Here is an 18,500-nt window from a genome sequence, read left to right on the forward strand (position 1 = left end):
AGAAGCTACATGTGAAGTGCATATTAGTCACTTTTGTGACCAAAAAAAAGTGCTGTCATTGATCTTGGAATTCGTACCACAATGCACAGTTAATTTCAGTGTCAGGAAGATGAATTGCTTTCTGGTAATTTTGTGACATAAGGAAAATAGTATCTCTAAGGATGTGTTCAAAGAAACTTTTTTGAAACACTTCATGTGGTTTAAAACAGGGAACACTTTTTTTTTTTTTTTTTCTGTAGAAGCTGCTTGTTTATGCTGTCTTGGTTTAACTACAGACCACCTTTGCAAACACTTTTACTGTTACTACACAGAACTGCAGGAGCAGCATTCTTGAGGCTGAAAGTTTGGCTGCAGTTTTGTTCTGTGGGATTTGGATGTTATATTCCTCACATGCAGCAGCCCAGCTGACACAGGTGGTCAGTTAGTCTGTCTCTGCCTTTGCCGTACAAGTGCCTCAGTTATCAAATAATGGGCATGAAGGAGACGACGTTTTAAACCCAATTCATGGCTGCATTAAGCCCTCTTGCTGTAGGATGTGTCCCACGTACACACTTTACCCATTCTGAGTCAAACTGTATATATTTTTCATTGTTTATAAAGTGTGTATCTGCCTGGTTATTTACCCAGATTTGCGGGGGATTTGCGTCATTCACAGTAAGTGGAGAAAGCTAATAGTTTTTCAACCATTTGACTCCTAGGATGTCCTAGGTATATTCACTGTCAGAAACTGTAACTGTGTTCCCTATGCCCAACATTCTGCACCTGATGGGGAAGGAGACAAGGGTGGAAAGAAAATCTTTCTGTTCTACTGGTGCAGCTCCTGAAAGGGTCACTGCTTATTTGGCTTCTTAAAGTGTGCATGTTGAATGTTCCATTGTCGTCTTTACCTTGGTGACAGCTCACACTGTGGTGCTATTGCTGATGACTTCATATTTAAATATACTCCTTGTGTGAGAGAGAATGACTTACTTCCATTTTATTACTACAGTAACCACATAATCTTTCTCTTCTTGTAGTTTCTGCTGTCTATGATTCTACTCTCAATTTTAGAAATAACGAGAATCCAACATTGCTGGGAGTTCTAAATGGAAAGAAGTATCATGCAGATTTATATGTAAGGCAAGTAATCCATATTTTAATTACTTTTTGGTGTATAGGAGTGCATACTTACAATCACAATAGCATAAATAAGGAAATATTTCCAAGTAGGTAACAGATAGCAAATCTCTGCCAACCTGGCTTAACGAAACTGCAGATAAAACTCATATGGGATGGAAGGGTTTCTTGTAAAGTTCTGTGACTATAAATATGTGGGGACCCTATAAAAGTGTACAGGATCTTTTGGTGGTTTTGTTTTGTTTTGTTTGGGTTACTTCTTTTTTTTTTTTTTTTTTTTTTTCATTTGTGTGTCTGTTTGTCAGCTCAGCAGCAACAGTGGGGCCTCACTCACTCTGCCAGAATTCCAAACATCTACTGAGTGTTGGGAGGGAGTAGCTTTACAACTGTCTCTGACACCATAGCTCCCACTGAGGTGGAGGCCGAGCTCAGGACCGTGCCCGTCTCCATTTGGTGTAGTTGGTGTATTTGACTGCTACTCACTCCCTGCCAAGAAGGCGGTTGTTTAATGGAAAGTTACCTGCATTCTGTATCATTAATGTTTCTATAAGTGACGAAAACCCCAGTTGCTTCCCATAATCTTAATGAGAATGGGCCAATTCCAAGGCCCTTATTCCCAGGCCAGGTTCTACCAGCAACACCCATGCTGCAGGTACTCAGAGTATGTGATGGTTTAGGGTTGGAGCATAAGAGCCTAGAATTAATCCCACAAGTGACCAGGAGTTCATCATAACGCCTTTATAGCTATAATTGACAGGTCCAGTTGGTTTATGTTAGGTACCAACATGCAGTAGAGTATGCTGGCCTTTTCTCCTCACCTTCCCTTTTCTGTCTGTTTGAAAAAAAATACTTTCTTCAGAACTGATTTTGTGCAATGATAAAAAGAAACTTTATCTTGATTCCTGGACGCAACATGAGTTTGCATTCCCCCTTGGGTCTCACAGGTAGCTCAGCCTAGTGGCCTTTTGTTGGTGTACATGGCCTGCCTAGCTAGTGTTCATGGAGGAGCAGCTGGCCCTGCACGGGCTGACCCTTCTTCCAACAGCGTAGAGGTGTGTGTCTTGCTGTGTCTCCCTTTACACCCTTCCAGCCTGCTGCAAGTCAGTCTGGCAGAGCATGGAAATTGCTTTTCGTGACTTGGGTTAGCTCTTTGGCCTTCTGTTCTTTGAGCTTTCTGAAAAACTCACAGGCAGGGTGAACCTCATGGCAAAATTTCTTTTGGCAATTAACTGGGGAACATCACAGATGTTCTTCAATATCATCCATATTTGCTTATTGAAGTGCTGTAAGTGTTGCACTCAGTAGGAGTTTGTAAAATTTGGATGGCCTTGTTTGTCTCTGCTTAAATTGTGTTGGCTTCTAATGTTTGTCATGACTTTCTTAAATAAAGGAATAAAATAGTAGTATCACATCTCTTAATCTAAGTTTGTGTCCCAGCTGTGAAAAGTGCACTCTCCTGTGCCGAAGGAAGTTAATTTGATGTTGCTCTTAATGGATATTAATTAAAATACATGCTATACTGAAAAATGTAAAATTCTTAAATATGATATTAGCGTATCTAAATGATGATGGCAAGGGGATTCTTTTCTGTCACAGGATTATTGACCAAAATTCATGAAATATGATGAAAACTTTTTTTTTTTGTCAAGAGAGGGTTTCCCAGTGATAGCAGCCATTTTGCTGGAAATTATCCAACCAAGCTGCACATAACAAAAATTATAGAAATAGGAATGTTACCTCAGAAATACTAGAGTGCTTTATGCTTGGTGTAAGGAGAAGAGTTCGGGATTTTTGTCTAATGCCTAGCTGATTAAATACAGACCTGAACTCCATAGGTAGCATAATAAATTAATTCATTCAAAAACTTTGTTTGGAAACAGAAAATTGCAAACCTTTATCTAGAAAGTAGCTCTAGTGAGCTCAAACATAATGCATTACTATTTCAGAAATCTAAATTTCTGAATTTCCGGTGCATCTAAAAACTGAAGGTGGCTGTAGAAGCAAACTATACTTTGCTGATCTGGGAGCTGTTACCACAGATTAAAGGTGGAAAATGTAGTGAGTCTCCTTTCAGATGGATAATTTGTCTGTGTAATATAAGTGCTTTTCATGGAGCTGAAGTATTTGATACTCAATTTCTCTTGTTTGCCATTGGCAGGCGGATTCCACTAGAGGAAGTCCCAGAAGATGAGCAGGAATGTTCTAACTGGCTCCACAAACTGTATCAAGAAAAGGTTGGGTTTTGTCTGCACAGCACTTAAGAGCTACTAATGCTCAGTTATTTCTCTACTAGTAGACCTTTACAACGTGCATGTGTAGTGGTCTTGCTATGGGGACTTGGGGTGGGTTGTTTGTTTGGTTTGTTTTCCAGCATGAGTGCTGTGTTTCCCCAGACATGAACTGGTCTTGTGCTGTCAGTCATGATTGCCTTTACTTTGTATTTGAAGAGCAACAGAAAGAAAACTTAAGCAAGCTTCGATAGAGTAGTTTTAAAATTCTTTAGAAAGTTGCATAAGGTTACAAAAAACACTTTCTCCTGGCTGGTAGAAAGATGCCCTTCCCCTTAAGGGCACCTCCTAAATCAAGTAGTGGGCTAATGAGGTATGTTTCGCTTTAGTGTATTACAGGTTTTGTGCCTTGTTTTACCCTGTCTTTTTTACCAAGGCAAAGATCCAGCGTTAATAGGACAGGCTGATAAATTGCATTCACATTGTGTGCGTAGAAGGCATGCATTTAAGATTCCCAATTACATGGGATGGGGACAGAATAATAATGACTGTGTGTTTGTAGATGCCTGCTGATTTATATTATTTTTTTCCAGATACTTTCATATGCATCTTTCAGACTTTCAGAATCTGTTTCTCTTGGGTTTTGTTTCTATGAACATATAAGCTAATGGTTGGGGGATGCGGTCTTCGAATACAGACAGCGCTCCCGTATCAATCAGTGGGAGTTGTGGGTGTGCAAGGCACGAGGGCCTGGCAGCTCAGTTTGCTTCAATGAATTGATCTAAGTTATGTATCCGGACTGGAATACAGCAGTGCTTTGGATTTAGAAGTGAATAGAATATAGCTACGCTCTGGTTTCCTCTCACTGGGGCAGCAGAATTCTGCTGTGCCATTCGTTGTTCTCTACCCAGAATACGACGTTAGCATTTCTGTATTGTCTGTGTTCTAGTATTTTTCAGCTTCCAAACTATGCCTGTTTCTGGTTTAATTCATAGCCCCTCTTAGCAGCTTGCTTACAGGAATGTGAAAAGTAAATGTGTGTTGAGGCCTAGCTGTACATCTACTAGCTAACCTCTCTTGTAAATTGTGCCACAAACACCTAATTCAGAGATAGCCCCCGACACCTTTCTGCACAAAGGCGTTATGTTACCCATGGGTCTGTGGTCTCTACAGGCATGGAAATGTAAACAGTCCTTTCGCTGAACAGTACAAAAGTCCACTTCCTGTTAATTTATCTGTTAACCCTGTTTTATGTTCCTAAGAATTGTTTGGACATTTGCAAGACAAGAACATAAATCAAATGAGAATGTGGTGATTGTTATCCTGAATCCCTTACTACGTAGTTTGCATTATTGCATTAATTCACTTCAAAGTTTTTTTCTCTGTTACTCCATCTTTGGCAAACACTCAGTTATTTCTAGTGTAAACAGGGCATGCATCTACCCTGCTTTCTTCATAACAGCGTAGTTTGCTGGTTAGTTAGATCCATAGTTTCCTATTTAAGTATAGCAGGAAGGAATGTGTGTTCAGTTTTCCTTTCCATTAAAACCTTTTTGGCTGTGTGGCATTTTTTCGATTGGTTGTGGGTTTGTTTTTTTCGGGAGGTGGTTCCTCTTCCTTTCAGCTGTTTTACATTAGCGAAACTGTTAGTTCATTGCAGTCATTCCTGGTTTACACAAGCCCATATCTCTGTAAAACCATACTGGGGGAATACAGAGCAGGGGGAACTTCTTCAAGAGTTCTGAGATGATGAAAGCCCCCACCTGCAGGGTAAAAATGCAATTCTGTTTCATCTTTCTGCCATGCATTTTAGGTTGGATAACAAGCAGCATTGCCACCTAGATGTTGTTTCCAAAAATGAATTGTTTCAGATTAATACTTTCAGAGTCAGCAAATATTTATGGTAAAATGTACAAATCTGTATTATGTAGTAATTCATTGCAGGATAGACAAAGCAGGGGATGAATGCATTTTTTTGTGGTAGCACTCCACTTTCTGTTCCAAAGTCAGACAAGGTATGCATACTACTGAAAACCAGAACCTCTATTTTATCTTGCATTACTGTTGTATGTGCCATTGCTTAGTCTCACTGGTTTTCATAATTTTGCAGTACCTTCTCAAGACTTGCATGCTGTGCACTGAATTACGCTCTAGTAGCATGGTTTAGTAGGTGGGTGTGCCACAGGTACTGAGGTTGAGGCTGGAGTGCCATGCACTCATGATGATCAGGCCACAAAGCTGTTTGAATGAGTAATGAGATCAGCAGTTATTGGTCATGAAGGGACAAGACCTCTTTTTTACTTCTTTTTCCTCTTTTTTTTATAATTGCCATTAGTAAAGGAGTGAGAGTCATTGAGAAAAGCTTGTTCCGTTCTTTTTTACCTCGTTGCCTGATCTCAGTTACACATACCCATGTACCTCAGTCTGAGATACTGCTCTCTGGGAATCTGGTGTGTTTATGTTCTTGCTGCTCATCTCTTCATTTTCTAGTTTAGCCACTGCTGCAAATGCAATGAACAGGGCCTTGCCAGGTGGCAATAGCACCATGCTGTTCTACACCAAACACTGTGCTTCCTTTTTCAGACTTAGAGTAAGCACCATGTCCACATGCTTCTTCCTCACCTGGTGTGAATTTTGTCCTTCTGCAGATGGCCAGCGCTGTATCAGTTAATGCCAAATTATGACAGAGTTGCAATTTGGATTGCACATTGCCTTTATTTTTTATTTTTTTTTTTTGCCTTTTTTTTTTTTTAAACTGCCATTGCTTAGAAAGGCTCCCTTTGACTTCAAGGACCAGGTTGAGCATCTTAGTGCCTGGTCTGAAGGAGTGTTGTGTATTAGTCACAACTCTGCTAGCCCTTGCATATTTGTTTCCTTTTTTCACCACCTTACAGCCTCAGCACCTGAAATAGAAATTCTGCTTGAGAATCTTGATTTCCATTAAAAAGAAAGCGAGCCTCTAACTCTTCTTACTTGTAAGAGAAGCATGGAAAACAGAGCATGAAAATATATGCCGAAGTGCCCCAGGGAGTTAGCAAAGTACAACTGAAGAGGGGAAGTGCACAGAACTCCCATATTTGGGAACAAAGGATGTATTTTTGGATACTCATTCTTTGTGAGCTTCCTGATGAAAGGGCAGTGGCATACCTCTGCAGTCAGAGCTCCCTGGGGAAGGAGGAAGAATCCAATTAGCCTCTCGCAAGATGATTGTATTCTCTGATTTCCCCCCCACTGCACTACCCGCCCTGCTGTCTGAAGTAACTCAGATTTGGTGGGCTATTAAAAGGAGCATGTTTCTATGCCCAAATATGATACTTTGGTGGGTGGCACAAACTGAAAACAAGCTCTGTATGCAGGGGAATCAAAGGAACGTAGTGTGGACAAGGTGTTTGAGGGAAATTTTGAGGTACGTCATGGGTTTAAATGCTGACTTGAGCTGTTGGTAGGTACCATAGGCACCCTTGCAGACAGATCAAGCCACAGATCTGCAAGGAATGTGAACGTTTTTAAGGGTAAGGAATCGTAACTGAAGAGCTGTTCCCCACAGTGACGTAAAACAGGTAGTGCAGGTGATGGCATTGACATTGTTTTGCCCCTTGGATACTTCTTCCATCTCTTAAAACTCTTGGTGAGATGTGGTCAGCAGTTTTGCTGCCCCTAATGCCGTGCAGAGCCAGTAAAGACAAAAAATGCTGTGCTTGTTTTAAGTGAGTCTATCTGGCTCTCTGTAGTAATGGGCCCTCTAATGGCGATACCAATAATAGAAAATCCTAACTTTTCTGGGTAATAAGAGTATTTAGAAACCTAATTGTATATAGTAGAATTCAATTTACTGATGATTAGTAGCTCTGTGTTAAACCAGTCATAAACCAAAATCCTCAAGGCACTGTAAAGAAAATTTCATACGCTGTGTAATTTGTTGAAGACAGCTAATTAATTGGCCGTAGCAATCCCAGTATAATCTAGCTCGCATGCGCAAAAGAGTCATAATTTTTCTAATCTAAATAAAGAGAGTGCAAGGCTTTAATTACTGTGTAATCTCTTAAAAGCTAAATGTTCCCTTTGAAATAGATAAAATGCTAGCAGCCTATAATTGCTCAACTTGCCATTAAATAAGTAAAGAATTGTCTCTGTCAGCTGGAGCGTAAGTAAATGTAAAATCATAGCATAGTAGAAATAATGTTCTTGTGCTTGATTAGGACAATCTTGGCTTTGCCAGAATTCTTGGAAACCATCATGAAGCATTCCTTTCTTTGAAGAAATTTAGTACTTCATTCTGACTAAACTGAGGTTCCTTTTTATGTCAGTCTAATGCTAACTTAATTAATTAACCAGTTTTATGCAATAACACAGACTAATAATCTTTGGGTTTGGACAAGTAGGAAGGGTTCCCCCCCCCCCCCCCCCCCTTTGATATCTTGGGTTGATCACAATGCTGTTCACCCATAGGGGCTCTAGAGGAAAGTACTGAATTATAAGTCTTCTGTGCTTCAAAAACCACACACCACCAAACAAAAAAACAAACCCCACCCCATTACCTCGCTTCTATTATGCTAAAAGGGAGCGTCCTTTGGTCAAATCCAGTGAGAGATTCTAAACTGTTTGCATGCTCCACTGTCTGTAGAGAGGTTCAGCACCCAAACTTCCATACTGTTCATGGGAACAAGAGGAACAAGACGGCATTTGTGGGACAAAGCAGACTGGAGGGGGTGGTGTTCTTTGGACTATAGGACGAGATGGTGTCTGCTCACCTTTTCTGACATGGCTGTGGATGCTGTTCTAGAGCAGTGGTTGGAGAGAAAAAAGGGAACAGAGGACTGGCTGCTGAACACAGAGCCCAAATAATTCTCTGGCTTGCCAGCAGTATTTGGCCAGTGGCTGTGGCTCTTGTTGGAGGTTCAACAATGATGCCTGCATTGCTCCAGGAGTGTACATCTCCTCACCTTCCTTGTTTTACTGGGCTTGTTATGCTCTCCATTTTTCCAGCTTCTGTGCATTGGAGAGTGAAAGAATATACACATTAGTGTAAGCTTTTTTCTTTTTTCTTTTTTTTTGACTGTGTTCATTGACTTCAAAGTACAAGCTTTCCAGCCGTGACTTGGTGTTTGATCTTCCTCCATAGTTACAAGCATGCAGAAAGAGGAATATCAAAGTCAGGAACGGCTGGTTTTGTTAGCAGATGGAGATTTAATTGTTGCCCTCCTTTGTTCTACTAGGATGCATTCCAGGAAGAGTACTACCAAAGAGGAACCTACCCAGCTGTTCCTATCATACCACCTCGACGACCATGGACGCTTTTGAACTGGCTTTTCTGGGCCTTATTGCTGCTATATCCTTTATTCAAGCTGCTCATCAACATGATCAACAGTGGATCATCACTGACATTGGCTAGTTTTGCATTTGTCATTGTGATGGGTAAGTTTTTTGAAGCAGATTACTTACAGGATGACTGTCAGATATAATTTATTGAGGCTTATGAAATATAAACACAACTTGTGAATTCAACAGACCAGCTTTAGCCTGGAATATGTTATGTAGATTTGTTTGTTTGTTTGTTTTGGTATAGTTGTATTATTTTTTGTAAGAGCTGCATCCAAAATTTTGTTTCTGTAGGAATCAAAACGGTAACTTTCCAGTAGGTTGCCTGCAAAAGGCTTTCTTTTCTTGTGTAGTGCTGGGTTGTACTTTGCCCAGAAAAGATGCTCAAGGATGACTTACTCTGTTGAGAATTCTTTCATCTAATCATAGTTCAATGTGTCAGCCACTGGAAATCCATCAACTTGTGATTTATGGACAGCCTGTTGTGGCCATCTACTCTGACTTATGTAGCACACAGCATAGACTATCACAGGTGATTCCTACAGTTCCTGTGGTAGTTCTGAACTGCCTTGGTTTGTCTTTAAACTAGCATGTTATTTAAGAGGAAAAGGAAAACAAAACAAGCAGCTGGCCCACAAAAAAAGGAGGGACATCTCATTTGGTGTCCTTCATGGAAGCAGGAATCAGGTCAATTTGGCAAATAACATCGTATCTGTGTGTCTGTGCTTTATGGCATATTGGGTGCCTGTTTGAAGAATAAGTTCCCTTCCAGAGTAAGCCATACACATACAGTTTAGTTGAGTGACGTCACACCCCTCACCCCCCACCCCAAGTCCTATACTATCTTACTATCCGTGGCCTTTACAAATAGGTCACAACTTTGCTTTATCAAGAAGTGAGGGAAAGAACCTGTAAAGAAAAAAAGCTGTGATGCTACTAAGAATGGACAGCAAAAGGGCCCTTTTTTTTTTCTTGCTGTCTTACTCCCCACTTAGCTTGCTTGTGCTCCTAGCCACAAGGAAAGATTAGTAAGCAGGCTGCTGTGAGTCCTCTTTTGAATACAGTGATAATCCAAAGGACTTGTTCTCAGGTTATTCGTACGCTGGAGCTAACAGAAGACTACAGTCTGCTGCCAGAATGAGCACGAGCTCCCAAGCTGCAAAAGCGCAGCTGAGGAGCGCATTAATAGTGAGATTAATGGCCCACTGTGCAATGTGTATTGCTGCCCCATACATATCCACCACGTCTGTGGGATGGTGCAGGTCGCAGTCCTCCGCAGCTTTTGAAAGACCCCTGTGCTTAGCAACAGCTCTGTTCTCACCGAATACTTGGTGTGATCAGACCCGTAGTGCTTGTAATTGGCTAGGATTTGCAGCACGGCAGAAGACAGTGTTGCCTGTAGCAGAGGCTGCCACCTCGACTATTAGATACAGCCTATTAGATTAGGTTTAGATTAGACACAGCCAGCCAGCTCTTGCTGATGAGCAGGCAAAAAGAAAGATGATACTGTCACTTATTAGCAGACAGCAGCTGCCATGAAGAGTGGGGGGAAGAGAATCTGTGGGAGTGGAAGGAAGCTCAGTCCTCAGTGAAAACAAACAAAAAGCAGAGTTGGTTTATCCTGGTCACTTAAAAGTGGATGTGTTACTACTTGCCAGAAGAGCAACAGTTCCCACAGTGCATTATTGTCTGTTTCTGGTTTACTATACCCCTTCAAAAGCAATGCTACTGCTAATTGGGAATCATTGGTCTCTTTCTGTGGAAGCATCTCAAAACTTCAGCCAAAGCTGTCACATTGCCTTTTGTAGCCAATAGCTGAGTCTCTGTAGCAAGGCCGTTCTCCCAAGACTGTTTTACATCCTAAGGGGTATCTCTGTCATAAATGTCCTGGATGTGATGCAGCCATCATCTGACAGAGGAGCAACCACTGTTTTATTTTGCAGTTTGTCTCCAGCTTTAGGCAAGGTCTCAGAAGTGACTTCTGCAGTGGCTGGGAGGTAGTGGTACATGAACAGTGTACCTTGGAGGTTGTGACTCTTGGTGCCAATTCAAACTGCCTGGCAGATCCAGTTTGTAGCAAAGCAGGGAGGACTGCATTCGCTGTCTTTTCTAGTCCGAGCAGTAATTGGTAACTGGTGGCTTAACAATGTAAAAGGAAGATTTTTCTGTAAATGAGAGGGGTTTGCTTACCATTGTGATCAGATGATGAAACTGCCTTTTCACATTGCTTCTAGTGGATCTTCTCCCACTGCACAAATGATGTCTGGGACATCACTTTTTTTATGTGGCAATTTGACAGCTCACCTGATACTCCAGAATCAGGAAGCTTATTGCAGTCCCTGGTAGCCCTTTTAAAGTAGATTGTTGTTTCTAAGTTTCTAAGGGCAGATTTCAGTACCTAATAACATTACCTTTATTAGCATAGGTGCAGACAGCACAAGCATATGCATAAACCTTTGGTGGGAAAGAGCAGAGGAACTAGGAGATCCTTCTGCCTGATGCCCTCTGCTTCATTTGTTTCCAGAGTGTCATTTGTCTTTTGCACAGTCTCCGCTAATTGTGCTCTTCAGTAAAAAACACTTGCTGGCTTGTAAGTAAGTGACTGTTGAGGTTGAAAGAACCATGAGAGAAATGCCTCACAGCGGTCAGGCTGGAGTGGAAGCTGTAATCCCTCAGACCCCAACTCTCAGATCCAAGGAGTGAATAACCCATGTATATATAGCTCTGCTGGTTCAGCTCAAACGCGTTCAAACGCGTTCAGCCCTAAATAAATGATGTCTCCTCTTTATCCTGAGAATGCTGAGCCATCCCCTCCTGCTTTGCTGTGCAGCAGTTTGGCTATTTATACTCCTAATAATCATTGCATTGTGCTAATGTCTATCTACTGGTCTGGGACCAGGAGCCCTTTGTGGTACTACTTGAACCAACACAAGGCAGTCCCTGCTCCAGAGGATAAATAAATGCTCAAGCAGTTTGAGGGACAAAAGTGTCTTTTGGAAACTGGCTTTAGTATTATAGGACACGTGGCAAGAGATTTATGTACTTAGCTCACAACTGCTATTTAAAACTTGGGGTTGATGTTTTGGTGTTAAAGCAGTGAGCGACTCTGTCAAATGTCAGTATTTGTATTTAAACAGCAGCTGCTTTTTTCCCTCTCCTCCTGCTTCCCTGATCTCACTTGGCTTCAAAGAACCCACTGTTAGGTTGCCTTTCGTGTTGTGGTAACCAGTGTTGAAGGGCACAGCCTTCATGCTCTAGAAGTATTTTGTTATAGAGTTGTCAACAGCAGTTAAAAAGGGAACGCTGGCTCGTAAAGATGAGAGGGCTTCTCTTGGCTTTTAAATGGAGAAGTAACTCTTCCATGGCTAATGCCGTAAGCGCAACGGCATCTGGGCCAGCCATGAAGTGTCAGTTACAGGCGAGAGAAGAATTTCATTTGAACCAAGTAGTAATGAGCCAGCGCTGATCCTGCAGGAGCTGGTGTATGTCCTAGTGGGCAGTGTGTGCACAGTGCTATTATCAGAAAATCTGTTTCCACGGATCGCAGTACAAACTGTGAGTGAGTCCTCAGTGACTTGGCAGTGTCCTAGCGCAGAGCGTGGGCCCAGAGGGTTGGAGCGTGATGTGATCCCAGGCAGCAAGGCTGCTGATGCCCGTAGGCTGAGATGAGTAGAAGATGGGGAAAGCACAAACCAGCAGTCTTACACCAAGTTTGACAGAAAGATAGCAGGAGCTCGGTTACCTTCTGCGGTTTGCCACGGAGCACTGCAGGGGTGACTCAGCGATCTCTCTCTCCCGCTCTTCTGAGAGCGGGCTTAAACTCTCACAGCTGATTGTTAGGCACAATTCCGACTTGATCTCCCTTTCTCCCCTTCCTTGTAGTAAAAACCCCTGTCTCCCTTACTATAGTTGTATTTAAAGCAATGGCGGAGTAAATCCTTAAACATGATGGTATCACTAGGATATGCACGAAGGCCCCCAGGAGAGTTGAGGACAGGAGGCAGGCAGTGCAGGGAGATACCACTGAGGCACCTTAGCACTCATCCCCACTTTGCTTCCACAGGCTTGGCAAACATGAGCAGACCCTTCTCCTTGCACCCCACCTTCCCCAGGGTGCCGAGGGCTGCAGGGTGAAATGAGGACAGAAGGGCAGTGGTAGATTCTGCCAGGGAGCAAAAGAGAAGAAATAAAAAAAACACCTGCACTGCTGAACTAGCTATTTTTTGGTGTCCAGGCAGTGGCATTCTTGGAACCAGATGAAACCTGCAATGTGCTGTGTGGTTGCTATATAACAGCTGCTCTTACTTACGGCCTGTGTCCCTCTCCAGATGCTGTTACTATTCCTTGTAGTTAATGATTTCATGCTTACTATTATGTTATGATTCCAGATGGCAGGCTACATGCTGGATCTTCCTCTTGTCATCCCTAGCTCATGGCCAGTTAAATGTTGGAGGTGGATTTTTTTCTTGTCTGTTTGTGAGAGTGAAACCCCTCGCTTGCCCCAGTTGCGTGCATTTCCATTCATGGACTAACAGCGAAGTGTAAGTGACAGTGGACTCCAGAGCAGCCATCTCCCTTCCTGCACTGTTCGCTGCGCCGCTATCTGCCTGTGAGAGGGCTCTGCTTTCCTGGTGTCTTGACATCCAGAAGACCTGAGGGCAGCCTCACAGGCAGCCCAGCTTCCCCACTGCACCACTGGCTGTTCAGCCATCGCTGTGTCATCATGTGTGACTCACCTTGTATCCAATTACCACCTGCGCTTCTAAAAACTGTCATTTAATTTACTGTCATACTGCAAAACATGAGCCTGAGGTTGTTTGGTTTGTTTTCAAGGGCTGGTATTTTGAAAGAACAAAATACACGGTACAAATCTTTCATCCAAGCACGTCAAACAATAGCTGAGGTGGGAAGGCACCTCTGGAGATCACCTAGTCCAAACCCCCAGCTCAGAGCAGGCTCAGCTACAGCAGATTGCTCAGGGCTGTGGCCCACTGACTTTTGAGTATCTCCCAAGGATGAAGGTTCCACAATCTCTCCAGTCAGCCTATGCCAGCGTTCAACCACCTGCACTGTAAAAATTCTTTTCTTCCTTTTTTTTCTTATGCTTAGAGGGAACCGCTCCTGTGTTTCACTTGTGCCCACTGCCTTCTGTCCTGTTGCTGAGCTCTACTGAGAAGAGCTTGGCTCCATCCGCTTTACGTTGTCTTTTCAGGTGTTTATGCACATTGATAAGATTGCACCAAACTTTTCTTCTCCAGGCTGTGAACAGTCTCAGCTCTTCCAGCATCTCCTCTTACGGAATATGCTCCCTCAACTTTCTTAACCATCTCTCTGGCCTTCACTGACCTCGCTCTAGTATGTCCATGTCTGTCTTTTACCAGGGAGCCAAAACTGGGCTCAGCACTGCAGATGTACCTCACCAGCACTGAGCAGGAGGAAGGGTAGTCTCCTTCGACCTGCTGGAAACACTAATCCTAATGCAGCCCTGGGCAGCTTCATCCTTCGTTCCCACAAGGGCATGCTGCTGGCATCTACCAGGAAGCCCAGGTCCTTCTCTGCAGAGCTGCTTTCTAGCCTGTCTTCTTACTTAAATAATATATTCAGCTTTTCCAAGTTGCTGTACTTAGTTACATTTGTTCAATAGTTTGTGCTCCGCTTCAGGACAGGTTGCTTGAAGCACGAGAAGGAGCTATTTAGAAAAGTGAGGGTTTTGCGTGGTTGATGTGGTAGCACCATGTTACAGGTGGACAAGCAAGCAACTGGTAAAGCACAGGGCAGCACGGGTTACAGCTGACAGCCGTCCTCCCACTCCTCTGCTAAAGCACAGCAAACGGCGTGACACAGGACCAGCCCTGCTGTTTACAGCTGATGCCACCTGGATTCTCTTGGTGATCCTGGCTTTGACTTGTCCATAAAGAGTCCTTTGGCTGGTGAGGAATTGTTCAGGGTCAGCTTGGAGAGGTGACGACCGATGGGATGGGCCTTTTCACCATCAGTCTGGAAGACGGTGGAATTCGGAGGCTTAGGGGAGGTTCATGGCTGTCTTGTGTTTTGGTGGTTTGGTTTTGGGCGTATTTTTTGTGAAAAAGCATTCTGAGCAGAGGGAAGGTGTTCGTGACTTCCACGTAGGTTTAGGCCTGGAAGAAGCATGGCAGTTCTGGGTATGTACAGTAGCTCAGCAGAAGTTTGGGGAGCAATAGATTTCAGGCAGCTGAGACCTTTTACTAAAAAAAAAATCCTGAAACTGTGAGGGGAGGGAAAGGGCTTAGGTTAAGTTGCATTTAACTTAAAACATTCACTTCAGGTGTACAAATAAAAAAGAAATTCTTGTGTGAATTTTTTCACACATAGTAATAATTATTCATGGGTGAATTATTCCCACTAAATCAACTATAAAAGTCTTTTAAATTAACCTAGCCTCTTATAAAGGCCCGTTTCATGAGCTATACTTAAAAAATGCGACAACGTACATTTTTTTTGGTTTGTTTACCAAGATCTGAAGTGCCCTTACACTTGCCTGTGCTCTTCCAGGCATGGGGGCTGTAGAAAACAAGCAGAATTCCCTTCCCCGTCACACCTCCCACACAGACACATCAGTCCACTTTGCCACTTGACTTCCGGGAGCCAGGTAACACCAGCAGCCCCAGAGCACCCCCATTTCACAGCCAGCCTTGCCCAGGGTTTAGCAGGGCTGAGCACGGCGTTCCTGTGCCTCTCACACCCACGCTGGTTCACGTAGCCTCTTCCCTGCTGGTGGGAGAGGACATCTTTAGCCTCAGGCCAGTGACCTAGAATCTTCCGGAATGAAGTATCACAGGCAAGTCACTTGGTGCAGGGGGAGGGTGTACCTTTAACCAAAGGTCAAGCAGGGGGAGTAGGGGTAGTTACCTTTAATGCTGTAACTCTGAGAACAGTTAGTCTCTTTCCACATGCCACACTTGTACAGATCTTGAATCTTTGCACGCAGCTTTTAACTTTACTTTTACTTACTTTGCAGCTTCTGTTGGTGTCAGATGGATGATAGGTGTTACAGAAATTAACAAGGGCTCCACCTATGGCAACAATGACAACAAGCAGAAACAAAAGTAGCATCTTCAGAGACTGCTTCAATCCAAAGGGAACAAATGCAACTTCTGAAAACTCTTAAGTGCATATCATGGTCCTTCAAGCGAGATCAGAGGAAGGGCAGGATGAGCAATTGCCATGCGTATCTGAATTTGCGCTCCTTGTTATTTTTTTCTCTGGGGGTTTGGGCTGGATGAAAAGCTTGACAGATGCACTCCTTTGTATACTCTCCACAACAGGTTTGCATTTGTTTGGTTGGTTTGTTTTCCTATAAAGTGTCTTGAAGTTTTGAAGAAAAAAAATAATAAAAATTCCAGTGTGCTTGTATGGTTAAGATTGTACCTGGAAACTAACCACAGGTGCAGGCTTTATCTTAACTTGTTCTAAGGAATGAATACGTGTCAGAAGAATGTTACAAGATGATTAAAACTGATAGTGGTGTACATCACACGTTAACAGTTTAACCACCATAAATACAGTAAGATGTTCCGCTTGGTTATACCAGTATTGGACTGAGGCAGCTCTGCTGAACTGGCAGAACCGCAGTAGAGTTTTTCTACATCTAGAACTTACTCCACAGTGTGTACCAACCACATGGGCCCTTTAAAACTTCAGCCAGACCCCAGACGTCCAGACACTGGAGCCTTGCAGTGGCATAACCTGGACTGGAATTTGGCCTTGTGGCTTGAGCACAGCTAAGTTACCCACTGCGACATCCTTCCCCAGGCAATACATCAGAGAGATAGCTGAAACCTCTAATTCTTTCGAGAGCAAATGCCATTTATAGTTTGGAAAAAACTGAGGTAATAAAATTCCTTTCAGCTTTAAACACCGATTAAAATTCTAGGCCTTCCCAACAATGGTGGAAACAAAACAACTGGGTATGCTGTAACCAAGTAAGCGCTAAGCGTGCTTTGGAAGTTATGCCCCGCTCCCATACTGTTGTGATCCCAACTGATCTGCTTGTCTGTCTTTTCTGATAAATTAGTTTACATGGTGCCTCAAAACAGTCAGCCTGAGGTAACAGTTAAATGATCTTCTGCTTTTCTTTCGGGGAGAATAGGGGAAATAGGAGAGAGACCTAGGACAGTGGTATGGCTTAAGAGTTTTTTATGGCTGTCTGGGCTCGCTTTGAAACCCTTCTGAATTAAATGAAAATAGAATCAAGCTTCTTGGGAAAACTGCGTTGCTCTGACATCCCCAGTACTGATTCCCAGGCAGCCTCCACTTGTTTTTAAACTGCAGGAGTTAAGGATGTGGAAGTTACTAAAAAGAGCTTGTTTAAGAAAATTAAAAAGAGGGGACCTTCCAACTGCCAGCAGTTATGACTAAAAAAAACCCCCAGTTTTAAAAATCTGAAGATACTGAGGCTGAGCAGTGGGAATCAGGACCAGCACGTTCAGCGGCGGTACATTTTCATTGCACATAGGACTAAACCGTGAGAGTCTAGGAATGAACAGCCTATGGAATAAACCACCTACATGTCTCCAAAGAAGAAAGTGAGCAGTCTTAGTTCTAACAGTTGGTACAAAAAACCATTCTTCTTGTAATAAAACCAAGGCCAGGAGAAACGGGCTAACAGCAGAATACGAGTAATTCCATGAAGTATGCATTTGCTGTTCAGTGCATCTGATCATCTAGAAACTAGTCTTTGTAGTATGCAGCACCTGAAGAGCAGGTAGAGTAGTACTATAAGTAAAAGTTTTTTGAGTGTGGGGGCAGTAAAACATACACTGTGAAGGAAGGAAAAGGCCTTGGGAAGTGTGAGGGACTAGGTTTGGGGGGCTTTTCCCCTCACCCATCTTACGTACTCATACATTCCCCATGCTCTGAACCTTTCTAGAATAGACTGTATGATGTCATGAATGTAAAACATGGGCTTCAGCGTAGCTCTTCCAACACATGGAACAGAGCCTGAAATCAGAAAATACTGCCATGCTTACAGAGCTGTTCTTTCAATAAAGCACGTGCCCTGCACTCTATCTACTAAAACAATCTTAACAGCGGAAAACTGAGTATTATAACCTGTAGTAGTGCCTGAAGGTCCAGCTATCCTGTAGTAATGCATCAGACATGTTAATGAGCCAGACCTGAAGACACAATACCCAAGACACTAAAAAAACATGGTGGGGGTGGGAGAGAGAAAAAAACCTGTCCAAGCAGCATTTTGATGCCTTACCTGGTGGATACGGTGGGCTTTTCTTAAGGTGGTAGAATGAACCCTGTACGCAAGGGTGAGTAGCTCTGAGCAGCAGATACATATTCATGTAGTGATAGAAGTCGCTTTTTTGCCTTTTTAAAGAGCCACTGATTTAACACGCTGGTAGGGAGATGTTCAGCACTCCTTACGAATCGTAGACCTTTCTTCCAGCTGCAGGCAGTGCCACTTCACCCAGAGGAAAATACCAAACATGTAAATACTTCTGAAAGAGTATTTAGACTATTTCTTACTCATTCCCCTGGGACCAACCCTTAGAACAGGCCGAGGGCCTTAACATGCCACTCCCAGATCCGTCCTCCCAAGCACTTCCAGAAGTTCTGGCATACCAGGACTGCAGCACTGGGCCCTTCCAGTGTTCACTGGCAAACAGAAAGATTCATGGTACTTGCCAAAGTTAAACTAGTCCAGGTCACTGTACTAAAAGAATGACATAAGTCATTAGAAGCAGTGTTTGCCCCTTGTCCCCACAAGCAACTGTATGTTCTACAACTGCCTTAACGAAAGTAGTCTTAACGTTTGTTTATACAAAAATAAAAGTATAAAAAAGCTGA

General features: G+C 43.0%; 1 protein-coding gene across 4 annotated transcripts in view; it reads left to right on the top strand.

Annotated features, from left to right (window-relative positions):
* Positions 1-18,500, top strand: part of AGPAT4 (1-acylglycerol-3-phosphate O-acyltransferase 4) — a 79,984-nt gene extending 61,484 nt beyond the window's left edge. For 3 of the 4 annotated variants that reach the window (XM_055714128.1, XM_055714130.1, XM_055714129.1), the window contains 4 exons: positions 1,017-1,119; positions 3,275-3,350; positions 8,561-8,759; positions 15,661-18,500. In XM_055714128.1, coding sequence (XP_055570103.1) covers positions 1,017-1,119; positions 3,275-3,350; positions 8,561-8,759; positions 15,661-15,752 — 470 coding nt within the window. In that variant the 3' untranslated portion in view covers positions 15,753-18,500. The remainder of the gene's footprint in view (positions 1-1,016; positions 1,120-3,274; positions 3,351-8,560; positions 8,760-15,660) is intronic. The other variant, XM_055714131.1, reaches the window with a different exon arrangement.

Source organism: Falco cherrug, chromosome 6, assembly GCF_023634085.1.
Source record: "Falco cherrug isolate bFalChe1 chromosome 6, bFalChe1.pri, whole genome shotgun sequence".
Taxonomy (NCBI): Eukaryota; Metazoa; Chordata; class Aves; order Falconiformes; family Falconidae; genus Falco; species Falco cherrug.